At 32.6% G+C, this 18,981-nt stretch overlaps 1 protein-coding gene across 1 annotated transcript in view; it reads right to left on the bottom strand.

Moving 5' to 3' along the window:
* Window positions 1-2,130: 2,130 nt before the first annotated feature.
* Window positions 2,131-18,981, bottom strand: part of LOC134710892 (usherin-like) — a 67,957-nt gene continuing 51,106 nt past the window's right edge. The window contains exons 50-64 of the mRNA XM_063571301.1: window positions 18,479-18,682; window positions 17,465-17,662; window positions 16,566-16,720; window positions 16,194-16,392; window positions 15,408-15,515; window positions 9,853-12,843; window positions 8,439-8,638; window positions 7,145-7,240; window positions 6,640-6,884; window positions 5,688-5,911; window positions 5,057-5,236; window positions 4,555-4,635; window positions 3,614-3,843; window positions 3,007-3,231; window positions 2,131-2,263 (exon numbers count right to left, since the gene is read on the bottom strand). Of these exons, the coding sequence (XP_063427371.1) occupies window positions 2,192-2,263; window positions 3,007-3,231; window positions 3,614-3,843; window positions 4,555-4,635; window positions 5,057-5,236; window positions 5,688-5,911; window positions 6,640-6,884; window positions 7,145-7,240; window positions 8,439-8,638; window positions 9,853-12,843; window positions 15,408-15,515; window positions 16,194-16,392; window positions 16,566-16,720; window positions 17,465-17,662; window positions 18,479-18,682 (5,408 nt within the window). The 3' untranslated portion in view covers window positions 2,131-2,191. The remainder of the gene's footprint in view (window positions 2,264-3,006; window positions 3,232-3,613; window positions 3,844-4,554; window positions 4,636-5,056; window positions 5,237-5,687; window positions 5,912-6,639; window positions 6,885-7,144; window positions 7,241-8,438; window positions 8,639-9,852; window positions 12,844-15,407; window positions 15,516-16,193; window positions 16,393-16,565; window positions 16,721-17,464; window positions 17,663-18,478; window positions 18,683-18,981) is intronic.

Genomic DNA, 18,981 nt, shown 5'->3' with positions numbered 1-18,981 from the left:
TTCATTGATATGTTTTGGAGTTTAGTGTGATGTCCATTTTCACTGAACTTGAACACAATTGTATTTAGGGGCCAGCTGAGGATCACCTCTGGGTGTGGGATTTTTTCACTGCATTGAAGACCCATTGGTGGCCTACAGCTGTTGTCTGCTCTTTGGTCAGGTTGTTATCTCTTTGACATCTTACCCATTTCCATTCTCAATTTTAAGGTTAAGTTTTCATTGTCAAGTCCACATATAAGATAGAGGTATATTATTAGTGTATGGAATGATTCTAAGGCATACATGTCTTACTGAAAAGTGTCATCTGAACTTGACCTCTTTTCATAATTCAGTGGTCATAGGAAAGTTTTTGATTTTTTGTCTTTTTTCTTATACTATATGGATAAGTTCAACTATATTTGGTGTATGGAAATACTTTATGAAGTATTCTCACAGGTTATTTGACCTTGACCTCTTTTTCACAGTTCATTGCTCAGTGTTAAGTTTTTTTTTGTTTTGGTCTCTATTGACGGAGCCAAAAAGCGGGACATAGGTATGCTGTCCGGCGTCAACAATGCATTAGGTCTAGTTTATGGTGAACCACTAGTGGTATGTCATATATATTTGGTATACAGTTGTATTAGTATTGGCACATCTCAATACCATGGAAATTATTTGGCCCCACCCCTCAGTTATGGTCTATCGACTTTGAAAATTTGCTTATTTTTCATGTATTATTTTGTGATTAGGTCAGTTTATGGAGATCCACTAGTGGACAGATAATGATTATTGGTATGCAGTTGCATAAGCATGGGAATATCACATTTTAATGGAGATTAATTGGCCCTCCCCCCTCAGTCATGGTCTATTGACTTTGAAATTTTCGCTTAGTTTTCATGTACTGTAGAAACATTAGTTTCATGGGGTAAAAATTTCGTGGTTCTGTCTCTATGTAAGATTTTTTGGGGATGTATTAGTTTGTGATTAGGTCAGTTTTTTTTGGAATCACTAGTGATAGGTCAATGATATTTGGTTTGCATATGTGTTGGCATTGACACATCTCATTACCAGGGTGGTTATTTGACCATGACCCCTCAGTTATGGTTTATTGACTTTGAATACTTTTTACAAAACTTGTATGTTAAAGTGTTACTATTTTAATTTCAGCATCTACATTATCTAATCTAATAATAAAAAAAAAGGGAGACATGTCTCTGTGATAACAGTTTATTCTTAAACTATAAGCAATAAGTCAACTATGTTTGTTGTATGGAAGGATTGTAAGGTATATATGTTTGTCTGGCAGGTATCATCTGACCTTGACCTCATTTTAATGGTTCATTGGTCAATGTTAATTATTCGTGGTTAAATTTGTTTCTTAGATACTATAAGCAACAGGTTAACTATATTTATTGCATAGATTGTTTGTAAGGTGTACATGTCTGTATGACATGGTTCATCTGATCTTTACCTCATTTTCATGGTCCATTGGTCAGTGTTTAGTTTTCTTGGTTAAATATGTTTCTAAGTAACTATAATCAATAGGTCAACTATATTTGGTGTATTCTTAAATAATTGTAATGTGTACCGTACATGTATTTCTTGTTTGGTTTATCTGACCTTGACCTCATATTCTTGGATCATGTTATGGTAATATGATGCTTGTAGTAATGCTCTATATTTAGGACTATCAACATAAAATCAATGGTAAGTAAAAGAGGCGAGACATTTTAGTGTGTGCACTGTTGTTTTGACATTTATTTCTCTGATACAAATTTTTGGTTAAACATTGCTTGTAATACAAAGTAAAGATTTGAAAGCTAGCCGAACTGTTGACAGACAATGTAATTAATCATGTAAAATAGGTCTTTAGCAGTGGTCAATATCCTTCTAATAATGAGGTGGTGGCAAGGTGCTTTTGACTTTGAAATTAATTGGCATAGATTGCCAGTTTTTATTCTGAAGGTCAGTGCTTCTCTCCAGGTACTCTCGATACCTCTAATATTTTTGCTAATTCCTGTTATCTCTTGTGTATTTAAAAATTGAAGAAGAAATCATTATACTATATATATTTTTATTTACAAAATAAGTAAATAAATAAACAAACAAAAATATATAAATATATATAAATAATTTACAAATAATGATGCTTTCAAAATATTACACAAACAATTCTCCGTTACAAAACATAAATTTTGATCCAATTAAAATGTCATAACACTGTATCACCACCAAACTGATATCCAGGTAAGGTACTCTCATCAGAGTCTTCATCATACAGAAACTGAAAAATACAATTACAAGGTCAAATATAGGATTTATCATACAGAAGCTGTAAAGTACAAGGTCAGGGTTGAATAAAGAATTCATCATATAGAAACTGTGAATACAAGTACAAGATCAACTATAGGATTTATCATACAGAAACTGGAAAATACAAGTACAAGGTAAAATAAAGGATTCATCATACAGAAACTATAAAATACAAGGTCAAGGTCAAAATAAAGGGTTCATCATAATGAAACTGTAAATACAAGTCAAGTTCAAATATTGAATTCTTTATAAAGAAACTATAAAATACAAATACAAGGTCAAATGAAGATTTAAATCAGAAAACAAGGACGCAAAGGTTATTTTATTTGGTTTCTATTGTTGATCTTGAAGACTATTATAAGTTATATGGTTGGCTACTGACCCCCTACGGATCCATAGGGGGTTAGTAAAATCCATAGGGGGTGAGGTCGTAGGCTGAATCCTCTATGAATTTTCATCACCCTCTATGGATCCGTAGGGGTCTTTAGTTAACCGTTTAACAAATTTATCGGACGCTGGACTTTTCCTGCGGCGTTTTAAAAAAAAAATAAACAATGAAACACAACAACATTAATAGATGACGTCGCCATTATCACGTCATGAACCCAATATGAAACTTACTAACCCCAAACGGATTCATAGGGTGTCACCACGTGACGGCATTTGACCAATCACAACATGATAATTCGTCTGTGGTCTGATAAGAAAACTTACCAGCCCATTATCAGGATAATCTTCCCACACTGCTTTATCCTCGTCATCTTTAAATAAATCTGATAATCTCATTTTACCAGAATGGTCATCAAGATAACTAGATCTACTTCTACTAGAACTATCCTCATGGTAACCACTCTCAAAGCTATAGTTAGTTATTCCATCTTTTTGTTTACCATATGAACTTATACTAGACTTTGTGTGAAATGGTCTCCCTGATGATGCCTATAAAGATTAATTAATAAATTTAATTTGTGTATAAAAAAATATCTCAATTCATTTCAATATTAATTTCAAAAGATTGACTAATTGCAAACAAAGTTGAATTTAAAAGAAAGAAACTCTCCTAAAATTCTTTAAGTCTGCTCAAAGTTTGGGATATAAATTTCAAATGTATTTACTGTTGATGAGAATTATATATATATTTGTACACATAAGTTTTTACAACTACAACACTTTATTGTTTGAATTATATTTGACAAAGCCAGTGTATTAAATTGAAGTAATCACCTAATCCAAAAGCTCATGTGTTTCTGATTGAAACCTAAAGATGTTGTCAATACTTACCTATGTGCTATTGTACACATAAAAAATAAGGGTTACTTACTTGAGAGCTGTCATCAGGTTCATTAGGATCAAATGTTGCTGGATACTTTGATAATTCTAATGGATTTCTTTCTCTGATGTATGGTCTGGTAGCGCCAATCTGTCTGAGACAGCAGGCCAGCAATGTAAAGATCAACAGGGCACCAATCAGAGACACCAGTACAATAAACCAGATTTCAGTGTAGAATGTATTATCTGGTGTTGATATAATGCTCAGAACTGTTGTTGTGCCTGCAATCATTAATACATTCTGATTAATATATAATAATAATGTTCACAAAGAATATGCATTTCAGCAAATGGTTACAGTATATTCATTTTTGTCTCGCCTGAAACGAAAGATGCTGACAGCAAGACATAGTGATTTCTTTTCTGGAGAAGGCATTATTAACTTAAGTTTTCTGTTTGAGTTAGTTTAATAGCATCTACTTGTAATAGATCAATGTTATTTTGTATAAACCAATTAGCAACTTTTCTGCTTTAGTCAGTTTGATAAGAACTTCTAGTGATAGATCAATGATAATTATATGTTGTGTGAAGTTGCATTAATATCAGTACTTGTATATCAGTTTGTTGACCATTATCAGGCCCTGCCCACTAGATCATATGCAGTGACTGAATTAATAAGCACTGATGCTGTCCATCTGATTGTCTTTTTCTGAATTTTATGCCAATAGAAGAGACACATCTATGTGTTAGCATTTTATCTCTTTTAACATAGTATTTGATGAGTCTCATTAATATAACCAAGGATCTAACATTCTTAATACGTATAACATCTAAATGATTTATCTTTTAAAAGGTAATAATAATAAAAATTGACTGTCAATATTATTGTTGTGGTGGTTGATCCACATGTGTTAGAGACTTTATACCATTATAATCAAGTCACATTTATAATGGTTATACTATCGCATATATCATATGAAATATGTTTGTTACCTGTATTGATAGGGTCATAGACAAAAACTGGCGAATCTACAGAACCATAATCTGTTACCAGTCTTAAAGAAAATTCTGATTCTGAAATACAAAAAGAGTATATATCAAAATATAACATAATTATAAACCAGTCTTTCCTATTCATTAGCTTATTGTATTTTGATAATTTCTATGTCTTTAATAAGTGTCTCTTTCCTCTATTAACAAGTAATGACAACTACATGAAGGTTTGCTGTGGGAAAATTTATTAACAGTTCTCTCATTTAGAGATAAAACAAATTTCAACCAAAAAGCAAAATAATTTAAATTTAGTAGCTAGACAGTAAAGTTTTTTTGCACACAAGATTTGTTTATATTAGACAGCAAATTAAATTTCAAGTTACTATATTGCCTATAATTTGATGTGCTTATAATTACATTGTCAGATATATTTATAATCAGTCTGATAATAATAAAAAAATAAAAAACAATGTTGAACTTTATTTCCCCTACATTAACTTACGTTTATCCAAAGGTATATCCTTAACAGTAAACACAGTATTAATGCCAAGGAACATCTCCCTTCTGTTGCCAACAAGGATATACTCCATAAGTCTTCCATTCAATGTAAAACTTTCTGACCAATCAATAACCAGGTCTGTTCCTGTTCTGTTAACCCTTGGGTAGGCAACATATAATGGAGCTGAAATGTAAAAAAAGAGTCATAACCAATTATGTTACTTCAACTAAAACTGAAAAAAAGATTTACAGAATTTGATTAAATTGGTAGATCAATGTTCAAGACTTGTAAAATTATTTGTTTGTAAACTCTACATTTTGCAACTATTTCTTGGCTGTTAATATCATGCATGAGACAAACTATGTATAAAATGTGAAACATATGTTTGCTTATCTGGCAGCAGCAATTATAGTAACTTAAGATATATGAAATATGTGGCTTTTTTTAATTCAAGAGTTTTATTCTCCTATATCCAACAAAATCTTGAAACCTCCCTATATTAATCAATTAAAGAGGAGAGACATTTCTGTCTGCCCACAATGAGTATATTATATCTTCAAGTTATACATACCAGATGACTTGGTTTCTGCTCTGACCCAACAATGAGTATATTATATCTTCAAGTTATACATACCAGATGATTTGGTTTCTGCTCTGACCCAGGCTATACCATCAGCCAGCCCAGCAGTATTCTCTACATGGACCTGGAAATCATATGCTGTGTATGGTGTCAGACCAATTATCTCCCTTTGTATGGCCAATCCATCAAATACAGTCTTGACCTCACCAATAACACAGGGAATGTTAAGTATTGGCTGAGGTAAAAGTGGACAGGTTCTTCTCTGATACAGTATGAATCTATAAATTAAATTTATGATGCTAAAGTAAAAATGTAATGTTAACAATATAATATGTATGTATCTAAATTGCCTTAAATTACGTGTCTCAAAGATATACCTTTATGAGGTTTTGTGATGAAAAATAGAGATTGACAATTAGAGGCTTCAGTTACCATTTAAGGTGCATAGCACGATTGATGGTAATTTAAAAATGAACCACCAATATAAACATGCATTTATAGTTTAAAGTTTCATTTATATTAACCTTCTAATATCCCTGATAGAAATTGTAGGATATGTCCTGTCATGTTGCACATGGATGGCCTGATTACACAAACTAACCACTCTTAAAAAACAAATTCTGTACTGACCATATAATTCCTCAATTGTAATATAAATATTGTCAGCTGTACACTTGTCCTATATCCTTCCTTATAAATAACACCCAGTACTCACCTTATAATATCTCCATTCAGATTTGTAGGATAATTCCAGCTTAGTTGTACACTGGTAACCTGTTTACTATCCTTCCTTATAAATAACACCAACACTCACCTTATAATATCCCCATTAGGCTCTGTAGGAAAATCCCAGCTAAGTTTTACACTGGTAGCATGCATACTGTCCTCTCTTATAAATAACATCATATACTCACCTTATAATATCTCCATTAGGATTTGTAGGACAAGCCCAGCTAACTATTAAACTGGTAGATTGGGTCCTTTATAAATAACACCCAGTACTCACCTTATAATATCTCCATTAGGATTTGTAGGATAAGTCCAGCTAAGTTTTACACTGGTAGCCTGTGTACTGTCCACTCTGACAGGTGACATCCCTGTAGGTATACTACTGGTTGTCTGTACTGATATAACTTGACTGACTGTACACCCTCCACCTGTACAAGCCTCTGCCTTCATACTGTATAGTGTGTTGGGTTTTAGTGGTACATTTACTCCTATAGTGTGATGGAGACCAATGCTACTGCTGATCTGAAGTGAGGTAGCATAAATCATTTAATTCTACTTTTGCAGGATAAATTGAAATTATGTCAATTTCAACTTTTTCTATACATACTGTTTTGATACATGTACATGTTTCTATAGAATTTCAAAATTCAACTGATAAAGTTTGATAAAGTATTTGAAATTGTGACTGATATAGGTATAATCGAAGATGGCTGCTGTACAGCTCTATTGCCATTGATTGTATTACACATACAATGTACTAAGCATATATTAATCATACTAACCACAGTATTATTAACAATCACACTATATTTTCTGATGATACCATTTTTAACTGTTGGTTCTGTTAAAGTAACTGCTATTGTTGTTGATGTTTTACTCTGTAAAAAATACAATATAAAATGTGAAAAGAAAAATGACAGTAAATATATTCTATGCATCTCTCTATTTTGACAAAGTCAAAATTAAATCCTCCTTTCCTAGTTTAAGGTGGCTCAAAGGTATATTTCATTTTTTTTCTAATATAGGATTTTGTTATATTTTTTCATAAATGAACTTTAGCATATATTTAATAGAAAAACGAAATTAAACTAGAGGCTCTAAAGAGCCTGTGTCATTCACCTTGGTATATGTGAATTAAACAAAGGAAGCAGACAGTTCATGACAAAATTGTGTTTAGGTGATGGTGATGGTGATGTGTTTGTACATCTTACTTAACTGAACATTCTTGCTGCTTACAATTACAATTATCTCTATCTATAATGAACTTGTCCGTGTAGTTTCAGTGGAAAATGTTAGTAAAAATTTACAAATTTTAAGAAAATTGTTTTAAATTGATTATAAAGGACAATTACTTCTTAGGGGGTCAATTGACCATTTTGGTCATTTTGACTTATTTTTGAGTCTTAATTGCTGTACATTATTGCTGTTTACAGTTTATCTCCATCTATAATAATATTCAAGATAATAACCAAAAACAGTAAAATTTCCTTAAAATTACCAATTTAGGGGCAGCAACCCAACAATAGGTTGTCTGATTCATCTAAAAATTTCAGGGCAGATAGATCTTGACCTGATAAACAATTTTACCCAATGTCAGATTTGCTCTAAATGCTTTGGTTTTTGAGTTATAAGCCAAAAAACTGCATTTTACCCCTATGTTCTATTTTTAGCCATGGCTGCCATCTTGGTTGGTTGGCCGGGTAAAAAAACACAATTTTTAAACTTGATACATCAATGATGATTGTGGCCAAGTTTGGTTTAATTTGGCCCAGTAGTTTCAGAGGAAACCAAGTGATGAGAAAAGCTCACTTGGCCTTTTAGGCCAGGTGAGCTAAAAATGGGGTCACCGTTCATTTAAGCTCACAATCTGCCTCCAAAAGAAGCATACATCTTTGTTAATGTCCTTTTTTTCTGTTGAACTAATAGAGGTAATGTGTTCAAATGATTGAAATAGTTAAGTATTTGTTGTTGGTGTTGTTGTTACCATACATTTTAAAGATTAAGATAAGCATGTGGACTTTTCAAATATAGCTGTTGGAACTGGAAAGTTTATGAAATTATACAACATCCACTTACATCTACTATTGGGGGTAAAATAAACTCTGGTGCTGATTCTTTGGTCAGTACTGTCTGCCAGAAACTTTCTGCCTTTCCAGCTCTGTTTCCAGAGATTACCATGTACTGGTACTCTGTGTAAGGTTTAATTCTACTGTCTGTATCTACATATTGTAACTGGGTTCCATTGTATACCAATGTCAATCCACTGTATGAAGTACCTATATTATGGATAAATTTTCTTGTATCAGTATATATTCTTACTGCTTATTAACAAAAGAAATCTGGTCTTGATGTTTACTACCATAGTATAGAAGAGTATTAAAGAAGGATGTTAACTTATACTTGATAATTCTAACATGACGTTCTTCAAACGCTTTGAGTACACACCCTTGGTAAAATATGAATATATTGATTAGGCTGTTCCGATCGCACTCCCACGTTATATGTTTGTTTATGAATGAGATACCCAACGTCATAATAAGATGACGTCAGAATATAAGCATTTTACAGGAAAATACACGCTTGTGAAACCGAAAATCATCACAACATTGAAAAGTAAACAAACGATTTTAAAATGTTGTTTAAGCCAATCTTTTTTATACAAATAAAACATATATGTAAATTATCATTTAAATTCATCCAAAACTATCTGAATACGTTATTGTAAATAGTTTAAGCTTGTCACTAATCCGTTTGCGCCATTCTTTTATGCTATGTTAAGTGTGTTTATCTATGGGAACGGCAAATATTTGCCTCCACCTAGAGTGCTTAGATCCAAAAGAATTGCTGTATTTGTCATATTAGAATCGAAATAATTCATGGGGGCTTGAATATATCTTTATTTTACCACGGGTTGGCCCTTTATGCCGATATTTTACCCCTCGCTATCGCTCAGGGTAAAATATTTGTCATAAAGGGCCAACCCATGGTAAAATCAAGATATATTCAAGCCCCCATGAATTATTTCTTAAATCTGTCATGTGGTCTCAAGTGGACGCTTGTCTATTGGCAATCATACCACATCTCTTTATTTTTTAGTTTTAACATGATGAGAACTCTTGTTTAAATAAGTGTAGCTATGAAAAAAACTTGAACTTCTTATGAATAAATGAATAATGAATTGGGTACAAAGTGTATATAATAACTCATGAGACAAATATTCTTTGACAATTATTTCTAAATATATTAAAATCAGATAGTCTACATTATTTTAATATGTTGACATTGCCATACATTTTAATAAATAGAAATGAATAAAAAAAAATATCAAATGGTGTGAAATTCAAACCCCACAATTTGACTACTAAATAAGATTCACATACTACAAACAATTTCAGAGATGAACCTAGAGTTTAGCTTGAAGTTACCTAAGAATAAGTCATGGTGAAGTGATAAAATGATTGGGTAGAATAAACTTAGTTATATACATTACCTATTTCCTCTTGAGTAACCATCCTTCTATGCAGTTCATAATATATTATATATCCATTAGGCTTAATTGGACTAGTCCAAGATATCTGGACTCCAGAATGAGCACCATTTACATCAGCTAGTGGCAGTATTATTGGTGAACCTTGCTCCTCTGGTCTGGACTCCAATGTTCTGACTGTCGATTCTGAACTAAGTTCACATCCCTTGTCTGTACAAGCCTGAATTCTAAAGGAATATTCTGTCCAAAAGTTCAGTCCAGCAACTACAAATGTGAAAACTATTGGTGATCCAGAAAACACCAGTTTGTTTGATTGATATAGTGTATAATTTACTATTGGTCCATTTGGAAATGCAGGTGGCTGCCATGTTGCTTGAACTGATGTAGAGGTCAAAGGTTGAAGGTTTGGAGGGGATAATCCACTTGGTGAAGCAGAATATGTTTTAGCAGATACTGGAAAACTTTCAACACTTCCTTTATTATTTCTTGCTATGACAACATATTCATATAAAGTTCCTGGAATCAGATCGTAATCTATGAAACTGGTTTTCAAAATCCCAGAGACCGAGAGAGTTTCAGTATAGACTAATTTACTATCTCTTCTCACATCATAAGAGTTTGTAATTCCATTGGGATAAATTGGTGTTTGCCACCTTATTTCTATTGACCTTGAACTCAGAACACTTAATATTGGTATTGGCATTTCCATAGGAACATCATCCTCTGGTCGACCTTTAACCTTACCACTGTCTGTACATCCACCACTGGTACAGGCACTCAGGTGAAAGGTATACTCTCGATATGGAATCAAATTAGGTTTTACAAAAGATAACATGGCACCATTATAAATTTCTAAATCATCCATAAATAATTGATATTTAGTTACAATACCATTTGACAGTGACGGAACAGTCCATGAAATGTTCAGTGTTGTTGAACTTAATATAGTAATAATTGGTGGATCCATTTGTGATGGGGCTGATTCTAGTGTACGGATTACTGTTGGATAACTATCAGCGCATCCTCCTGTAGTACAAACAGATACTTTATAGCTGTACCATGTGTATGCTACAAGATTAAAGTCTGTGTATTCCATTGGATCATCTGTGGTAAAAGTCAGTGGAACAGAATTATTCCTTTGTAAGTTATAACTCTTGACAATTCCATTGGGTCTTTCTGGAAATGTCCATTGTATAAAAAGACTATGTATATCATCTGTAATGTGGGTCACTGTTGGTGGATGGACTCCCTCTGGAGCCTCTTGAGATGTAAATACAGATTGCCAGCTACTGACCACAGAACCTTTGGAATTACTGGCCTTAACACTGTATACAAATTCTGTAAAAGGGGAAAGTCCTGTGTCAGTGTATGTATAACTATCTAAACTTGTATTCATAGTTTTATAAACTATAACTGGATCAGAAAAACTTCTTTTCTTTCCAATCTTAAATTGTCTGACAATCTCATACATGATAATTTTTCCATTTGGATTCACTGGTGCTGCCCATGTTATGGAAACTACGGTAGAATTAGTGAAACCAATGGTTGGACTTGGTTGGTTGGTAGGTTGTACTTCAGCAGTTATTATTCTTTGAGTATTACCCTCAGAACAGCCAGACAATGTACAAGCCACAAGCCTGACAAAGTACTCTGTAAATGGCTGCAGACGACGAAACTCATATTCCCTGTTCAAACCTTGATAGAGTGGAATTGGAGACCCATCCTCATTTATTCTGTATTCTGTTATAATACCATTTGTTAGGGTAGGAGGGTTCCATCTCAGTATTAAAGATGTTCCAGTATCAATCTTTTCAACAGAAAATTTTGGTAATCCTGATGGGGATGACTGATGAGTTTGGACAATAACAGGCACTGTAGACACATTTCCCAATCTATTGTATGCTGTGAGCTGAACCTCATAGTTAGCAAACGGCTCAAGTCCACTTACACTTGTACTCAGAACGTTTGGTTTAACTTCTACTGACTTTGTCAATAATATGGCCGAAGGATCAGTTAGAATTTTTCTGAAAGCTATCCTATACATAGTAATGACACCATTAGGTGATTGTGGAGGCTGCCATATAATCTGAAAACCAAATGGACCGCTAGAATTGACATATGGTTGTAATAGATTAGTTGGTACGGATTCCAATGTTCTGACAGTAGACCATGGACTAGCTATATCTCCTATACGATTACTAGCAACAACTTTGTACTGATACTGAGTGTATGGTTTTAGATCATTGCCTGCATGATCAACTGAGGTAACTTCTCCCAGAACACGATTTATCAATAGTTCATTATCAAATCCAAGCTGACGATAGTATATCAGATATTGTGTTATTTTTCCATTAGGTTTAATGGGAGGTTCCCAAGAAACTGTTATTAATTTTGGTCCTTTAGGAACAACAACTGGTGCATTCATTGCTTCTGGCAAAGATTCTGAAGTTTGGATGTATTCTGGCTGTCCAAGACCACATCTGTTTATAAATCCTTTAACACAACCCTTTACACGGACTTCATACTGAGTGAAAGGTTTCAGACCTGTAATAACCACAGATAAATCATTTCCAACTCCCTTATTTATTTCATTATCTCTACCAGCATCTAACACAACACCATACTGATCAATTACTCCACCAGTAAAATCCACCATGTACCATTCTATGTAGATTTCAGTTGCACTTAAAACAGTTATATTTTTGGGTTCTGGTATGTAGGGTAATGATTGATCTGGCATTGTCACAGATAACGGAGTACTGCTTGTATTTCCAGCATTTGTCCCCGTAATCAGATAATACTTGTAGGTTTCTCCACGGGTCAAACCATTTTCAACTGTCTCCAATTTCATGCCCATAAATAAGTAGCTCAAACCTTTAGACCAGAGACGCATTATTGAAAAGAATAAGATTTCTCCGTTAGGTTGAGTTGGTGAATTCCAAAACAGCAATATTGATGTTGATGAGAGGAAAACAACCCTTGGAGGGTCAACACCTAAATAAAATTAAAGTTCATAGAATAAAGTTTTGTATCTGTAAATTTTGAGAACAAATCTATAGTAGGGATATTAATCAGTATAAGATATTTAGTGGTTGTAGTTGATTGCTGTTTTCCAGAGTTTAAATTAGTCTATTGTTGGAAGCTATAAAGTAACCTTTATTTATTCATTTACATCTATTCCTTTGGTCTTTTCTTGACAGATGTATTTTTAAAAGTCATACAACATCTCATGTTATTATTGACATGTGCTTTTGTAAAGATTATAAAGAATTGTTTGGTTTTTTTTATCAGAAATGACTGTTAATCATTTTTAAGGTCTGCAAATGCTTGTTATTAAATGGATTTTTTAAAACATGTAAACTTAAAGGTATAAATGCTAGTGTGGAAAGGAAATGAAGGAGTGAACTTATATTTTTCTTATTAAGCTGAACATCTGTAGTGCTCTTTCCAATTTAAAAAAAAAACAGATGCTCCGCAGGGCGTAGCTTTATACGACCGCACAGGTTGAACCCTGAACGGTTGGGGCAAGTATGGACCCAACATTCAAGCTGGATTCAGCTCTAAATTTGGATTGTGATTAATTAGTTGACACAGCATAGGTTTCTGACACAGAATGAATGTGTTCTAATGAACTTAAAATTTTTGTTTTCTCTAAGAGTAATTCACTATGCTGTTGAATATAAATCCTCTCAAAAAAATGTTTGAAGAAATTTTCTTTTTATTTATGAAATTTCAAATGAGAAAAATTGAACCCAATTTTTTTAATCACATCCCCCTTTCCCTTATTCCAAAACTAATCTCAATTAAAATTTCTAATGGAGTTTGCAACGATAATTACTCATTTAAATACATCATAAAATATTAAGATGTAAAAAAACTGCTTGTTATCACTGAATGGTAAAGATTATTTTAATTTATCAGTTGGTAGTAAAAAGTGAATATACATTGTATATTGTATATAACAAAGATTTAAGTTGATTCTGGAAAAAGAAAGATAACTCCAATTAAAAAAAAATCTTGCTATTGCAAAACATTGTGCAATTATATATTTCTTGCTTACTATTCTGGACAAAGAAAGATAACTCTAATTAAAAAAAAATTTGCTATTTCACAATATTGTGCAATTAGATATTTCTTGCCATTGCGCAATACTGTGCAATTGAAAAGACTTGCTATTGCACAATACTTAATATAATAATTTAAGATTCTGATTTGGACCAACTTGAAAACTGGGCCCATAATCAAAAATCTAAGTACATGTTTGGATTCAGCATATCAAAGAACCCCAAGATTTCAATTTTTGTTAAAATCAAACTAAGTTTAATTTTGGACCCTTTGGGCTTTAATTTAGACCAATTTAAAAACAGGACCAAAAAAGAAGAATCTACATACACAGTTAGATTTGGCATATCAAAGAACCCCATTTATTCAATTTTTGATGAAATCAAACAAAGTTTAATTTTGGACCCCGATTTGGACCAACTTGAAAACTGGGCCAATAATCAAGAATCTAAGTACATTTTTAGATTCAGCATATCAAAGAACCCAACAGATTCATTTTTTGTCAAAATCAAACTAAGTTTAGTTTTGGGATCCTTTGGACCTTAATGTAGACCAATTTGAAAACGGGACCAATAGTTAAGAATCTACATACACAGTTAGATTCGGCATATCAAAGAACCCCAATTATTCAATTTTGATGAAATCAAACAAAGTTTAATTTTGGACCCTTTGGGCCCTTTATTCTGTTGGGACCAAAACTCCCAAAATCAATACCAACCTTCCTTTTATGGTCTTAAACCTTGTGTTTAAATTTCATAGATTTCTATTTACTAATACTAACGTTATGGTGCGAAAACCAAGAAAAATGCTTATTTGGGTCCCTTTTTGGCCCCTAATTCCTAAACTGTTGGGACCTAAACACCCAAAATCAATACCAACCTTCCTTTTGTGGTCATAAACATTGTGTTTAAATTTCATTGATTTCTTTTTCCTTAAACTAAAGTTATTGTACGAAAACCAAGAATAATGCTTATTTGGGCCCTTTTTTGGCCCCTAATTCCTGAACTGTGTATACCAAAACTCCCATAATCAATCCCAACCTTTCTTTTGTGGTCATAAACCTTGTGTCAAAATTTCATAGATTTCTATTAACTTAAACTAAAGTTATAGTGCGAAAACCAAGAAAATGCTTATTTGGACCCTTTTTGGCCCCTAATTCCTAAAATGTTGGGACCAAAACTCTTAAAATCAATACCAACCTTCCGTTTGTGGTCATAAACCTTGTGTTAAAATTTCATAGATTTCTATTCACTTTTACTAAAGTTAGAGTGTGAAAACTAAAAGTATTTGGACGACGACGACGACGACGACGATGCCAACGTGATAGCAATATACGACGAAAATGTTTTCAAATTTTGCGGTCGTATAAAAATCATTACTTTGACAAATAATTTTTTATCAAAATCAGTATACAACTTTCCACCCTCTTCCTTGTTTTATTTGAATTTGGGATCAATTCTAAAGTATGTGACTTGGGTTTTTTCAATGTATCTTACCAACAGGTAAATCAGCCAGAGTTTTGACTGTAATTCTAGAACTGTTTGTACATCCTCCGTTGGTACATACTTGTAACAAAATGCTATATTCTGTATAAGGCTTCAGTCCTGTATAAAGTTAATAATTATTGACAATAGTTTAAAAGTAATAACACTTAGTATTGAAAGTAACCATGAAGACTATCAACTATAATTTTATCATTTCAGAGAATTCATGCTGGATTAAGGTATTGGATCTCGTTGTTAATGTTATATTATTAGGTATTGGAGCTAGTTGTTAATCTTATGTGATAAGGTATTGGATTTAGTTTTTAAAGCTGAGTTAAGGTACTTAAGGTATTGGATCTAGTTGTTAATGCTAAGTTAAGGTATCGCATCTAGTTTGTAATGCTAAGTTAGAGTCTTAAATATAGTTGTTAATGCTGTGTTAATGTATGGAATCTGCTTGTTAATGCTGTGTTAATGTATGGAATCTGCTTGTTAATGCTGTGTTAAAGTATAGAATCTGTTTGTCAATGCTGTGTTAAAGTATAGATATTATAAAAAAGAAGATGTGGTATGATTGTCAATGAGACAACTGTCCACAAGAGACCAAAATGACGCAGACATTAACAACTATAGGTCACTGTACGGCCCTCAACAATGAGCAAAGCCCATACCGCATAGTCAGCTATAAAAGGCCCCAATAAAACAATGTAAAACAATTCAAACAAGAAAACTAACTGCCTTATTTATATAAAAAATTTAACCTGGTTGTAATTCTCAGAGTGTTAACATGTTTCTCACCTGTAAAAGACTGTTGTAATTTCAATGTTTGGTATGAATTGATAGATCCACTAGAGAACAGAAATAATGTATAACTTTTGACAATTCCATTTGGTTTGGTTGGTGGAGACCATATTAACCTCATTGCTGTAGAGGTCACATCTGATGCCAGTACTGATCCTACACCTTCTGGCTTCCCTTCTGCAGTGGCCACTGTTACCTAAACAACAAAAATAAGACATTATGATGGTGGTAATCACTGACCTTAACTGATGAGGATATGTAAAGATGTTCTTCTAGTTTCCCGTCAGTCAGCAGAGGTGAAAAGTTCCCAAACAAGAATGAAACATCAGAAGAATACACATCCTTAAAGTAAATAATAATTAGTTGTACCTGTGGACTATCTGTACATCCTGCCTGAGTGCATGCTGTCAGAACATATTTATAGGATTGGTAAGGTAAGATAGCTGCATCATCTGTATACTGCAGTGTCATTCCACGGTATAACTCTACTCCATCTCTTGTAAGGATAAACCTTATAATATCACCTACAATTATAAGAATAGCTTTTAAGGTGGTACCTAACACTACAGGGAGATAACTCTGTAAAATCAGCTAAACATTTTAATTACATAGTGTTGTTAAACGGATATTAAGCTTCTCAATGATCAAAATGAGTGTTTGTCAAACTGCTATATAACCAGTGTAATTTTTCTGATAAAACAGTTGGTTCAAAATTTTTAAATTATGATATTTTTGTCAAAGGGTCAATGTAAACACTTTGTCGAAATTTTAAGAAAATTAAACGAGCCAAATTAATTTTAGTTAAAGTATTGGGTACCACCTTAATTCCGAGGATAAGATAAATATATGGAAACTAGGAAGTTTTTAGAAAATATTCTTGATAATTACCATGGACACCAAGTTATTTCCATACTGGTAAATTTTCATGACTTTTTTTAATTTCTCATCCATATCAATGTGCACTATATTTTGGTAAATCATAAAAATTTAAATAATATCCAAAAATAGAAGGTAACATGAGAATCAGATATTTTTTGTGATGGCTTAGAGTAAACCAATTCGGTATAATATTAGGGGGAGGCACTTTTTATTTGACCCCACCATATATACATTTTAAATTGGTTATTTCATTTAAATGTTGAAGCAATCTTTCATAAATAACCACTACCCATCAAATTTTAATAAAAGTGCTTTTCTTCCCTCCCATACAATTAATTCTATAAAAGCCCTTAGAAAATCAGACAAAGATGAAAGCTTATCTATCTCACCATTTGGTTTTAGAGGCATGTCCCAAGACAATAAAATAACATATAGTTGTGAAGAATCTGTGTTTGTAACTGGTGGCAGCACTTGTTCTGGAGGGGCCTCTTGTGTAATGATGAATGTAAATGGACTAGTTGTCTCCCCTGCACTATTTACTACACGCACAGCATACTGGTACATTGAATGTGGCTGCAGTATGGCATCTATTGAAAACATTGACAAGGTTACATTTGGAATTTTAATTTATATAAATCATTCAACAATGTTTGCATACTTTCTAAGCACACCTTTAAACTATTTAGTATATAATTATCTAAAGTACATCCCTTCTTTAATATGCATATATTTCTTTGATGAAGTTTTTTTAAGTATTTTTAAAGACATTCTATTGAAACTAATCACTTAATTTATTTCTAAAAAGCAATAGTCCTAGCAATTCTATTGAATTGAAAGTAAAAACATGTAGAAAAAAAATGTATATATTTTTTTCAAGAATCATTTTCATAACAGTGTAGACAACCACAATACTTTTGTTGATATGTAATGGAATCATTTACCTTTAACCTTTTTTTTAAATTGTTATTTGGATGGAGAGTTGTCTCATTGGCACTCACACAACATCTTCCTATATCTATTGTAGTCAGTTATCGCATAAATTTTACGCTCGGCTCACTTGTTCTGTCCTTCCATTGGGGATTTAAATAGAATAAAAGAGAAAAGTGCATGCAGGTGCATGAGAAGAAAAAAAGAAAGTATAAGTGCTCAACATTTAAATCAAAACACAAGCTTAAGTCCTCTGCAAGTTATTTGTATTTTTTGCCCTTAAGGATTAGAACCTTTGGCGACCCCAAAGTTTAATTGCTATAGCTTGTACGATATGACAAGTGGGTGTTACAAACAAATGTTCATCTAATCTGACCCAGTCAATTGATAACCTGAACGCACAAAGAAATGGTCTTTTCTACACTGTTATGAATATGTTTCTTCCACAAGCAGTTATCAGAATAGCAATATTTCACCTTTAAAGCTAAAATCCATTCCAGAATAAAGTATTTCTTCATCAACAACACAGTTCTTAGTAGGATCTGGTAAGGGAGGTAATTTGAAATCACCATGGTAACCAATGACAGCACCACATTTGTCAGTGGAATCTTGAAAATCACACCTATCACAGTATGCTGTTTCTGACTGTGCTATAGGACATATGTTACCAACTCCACATCCTACAATTTTTTTTTCAATTTTTATCTTTTATATTTAAGTATTTCATTCAAAGCATTATATATACATGTACTGTAAGAACATATAAATGTAAGTAGTGCATTTTAATATTTGAACATTATTATTCTAATAGGAATGAATATAAATTTCGATATTGTACTCTTAACAAAAATTTTACTGTAATGCTCTGCATATATTTTTTTTTATCAAACTTGTAAAGAAATTTGGAAGTTCTGAATCAATACATGGACACAATTTTAATCAGAGTGAGGGTTTGAAATACAGCATGAAAACTTCCATA

This window comes from Mytilus trossulus, chromosome 3, assembly GCF_036588685.1.
Source record: "Mytilus trossulus isolate FHL-02 chromosome 3, PNRI_Mtr1.1.1.hap1, whole genome shotgun sequence".
In the NCBI taxonomy this organism is placed as follows: domain Eukaryota; kingdom Metazoa; phylum Mollusca; class Bivalvia; order Mytilida; family Mytilidae; genus Mytilus; species Mytilus trossulus.
The sequence above is the reverse complement of the archived record's forward strand: the minus strand, read 5'-3'. Positions and strand labels throughout refer to the sequence as shown.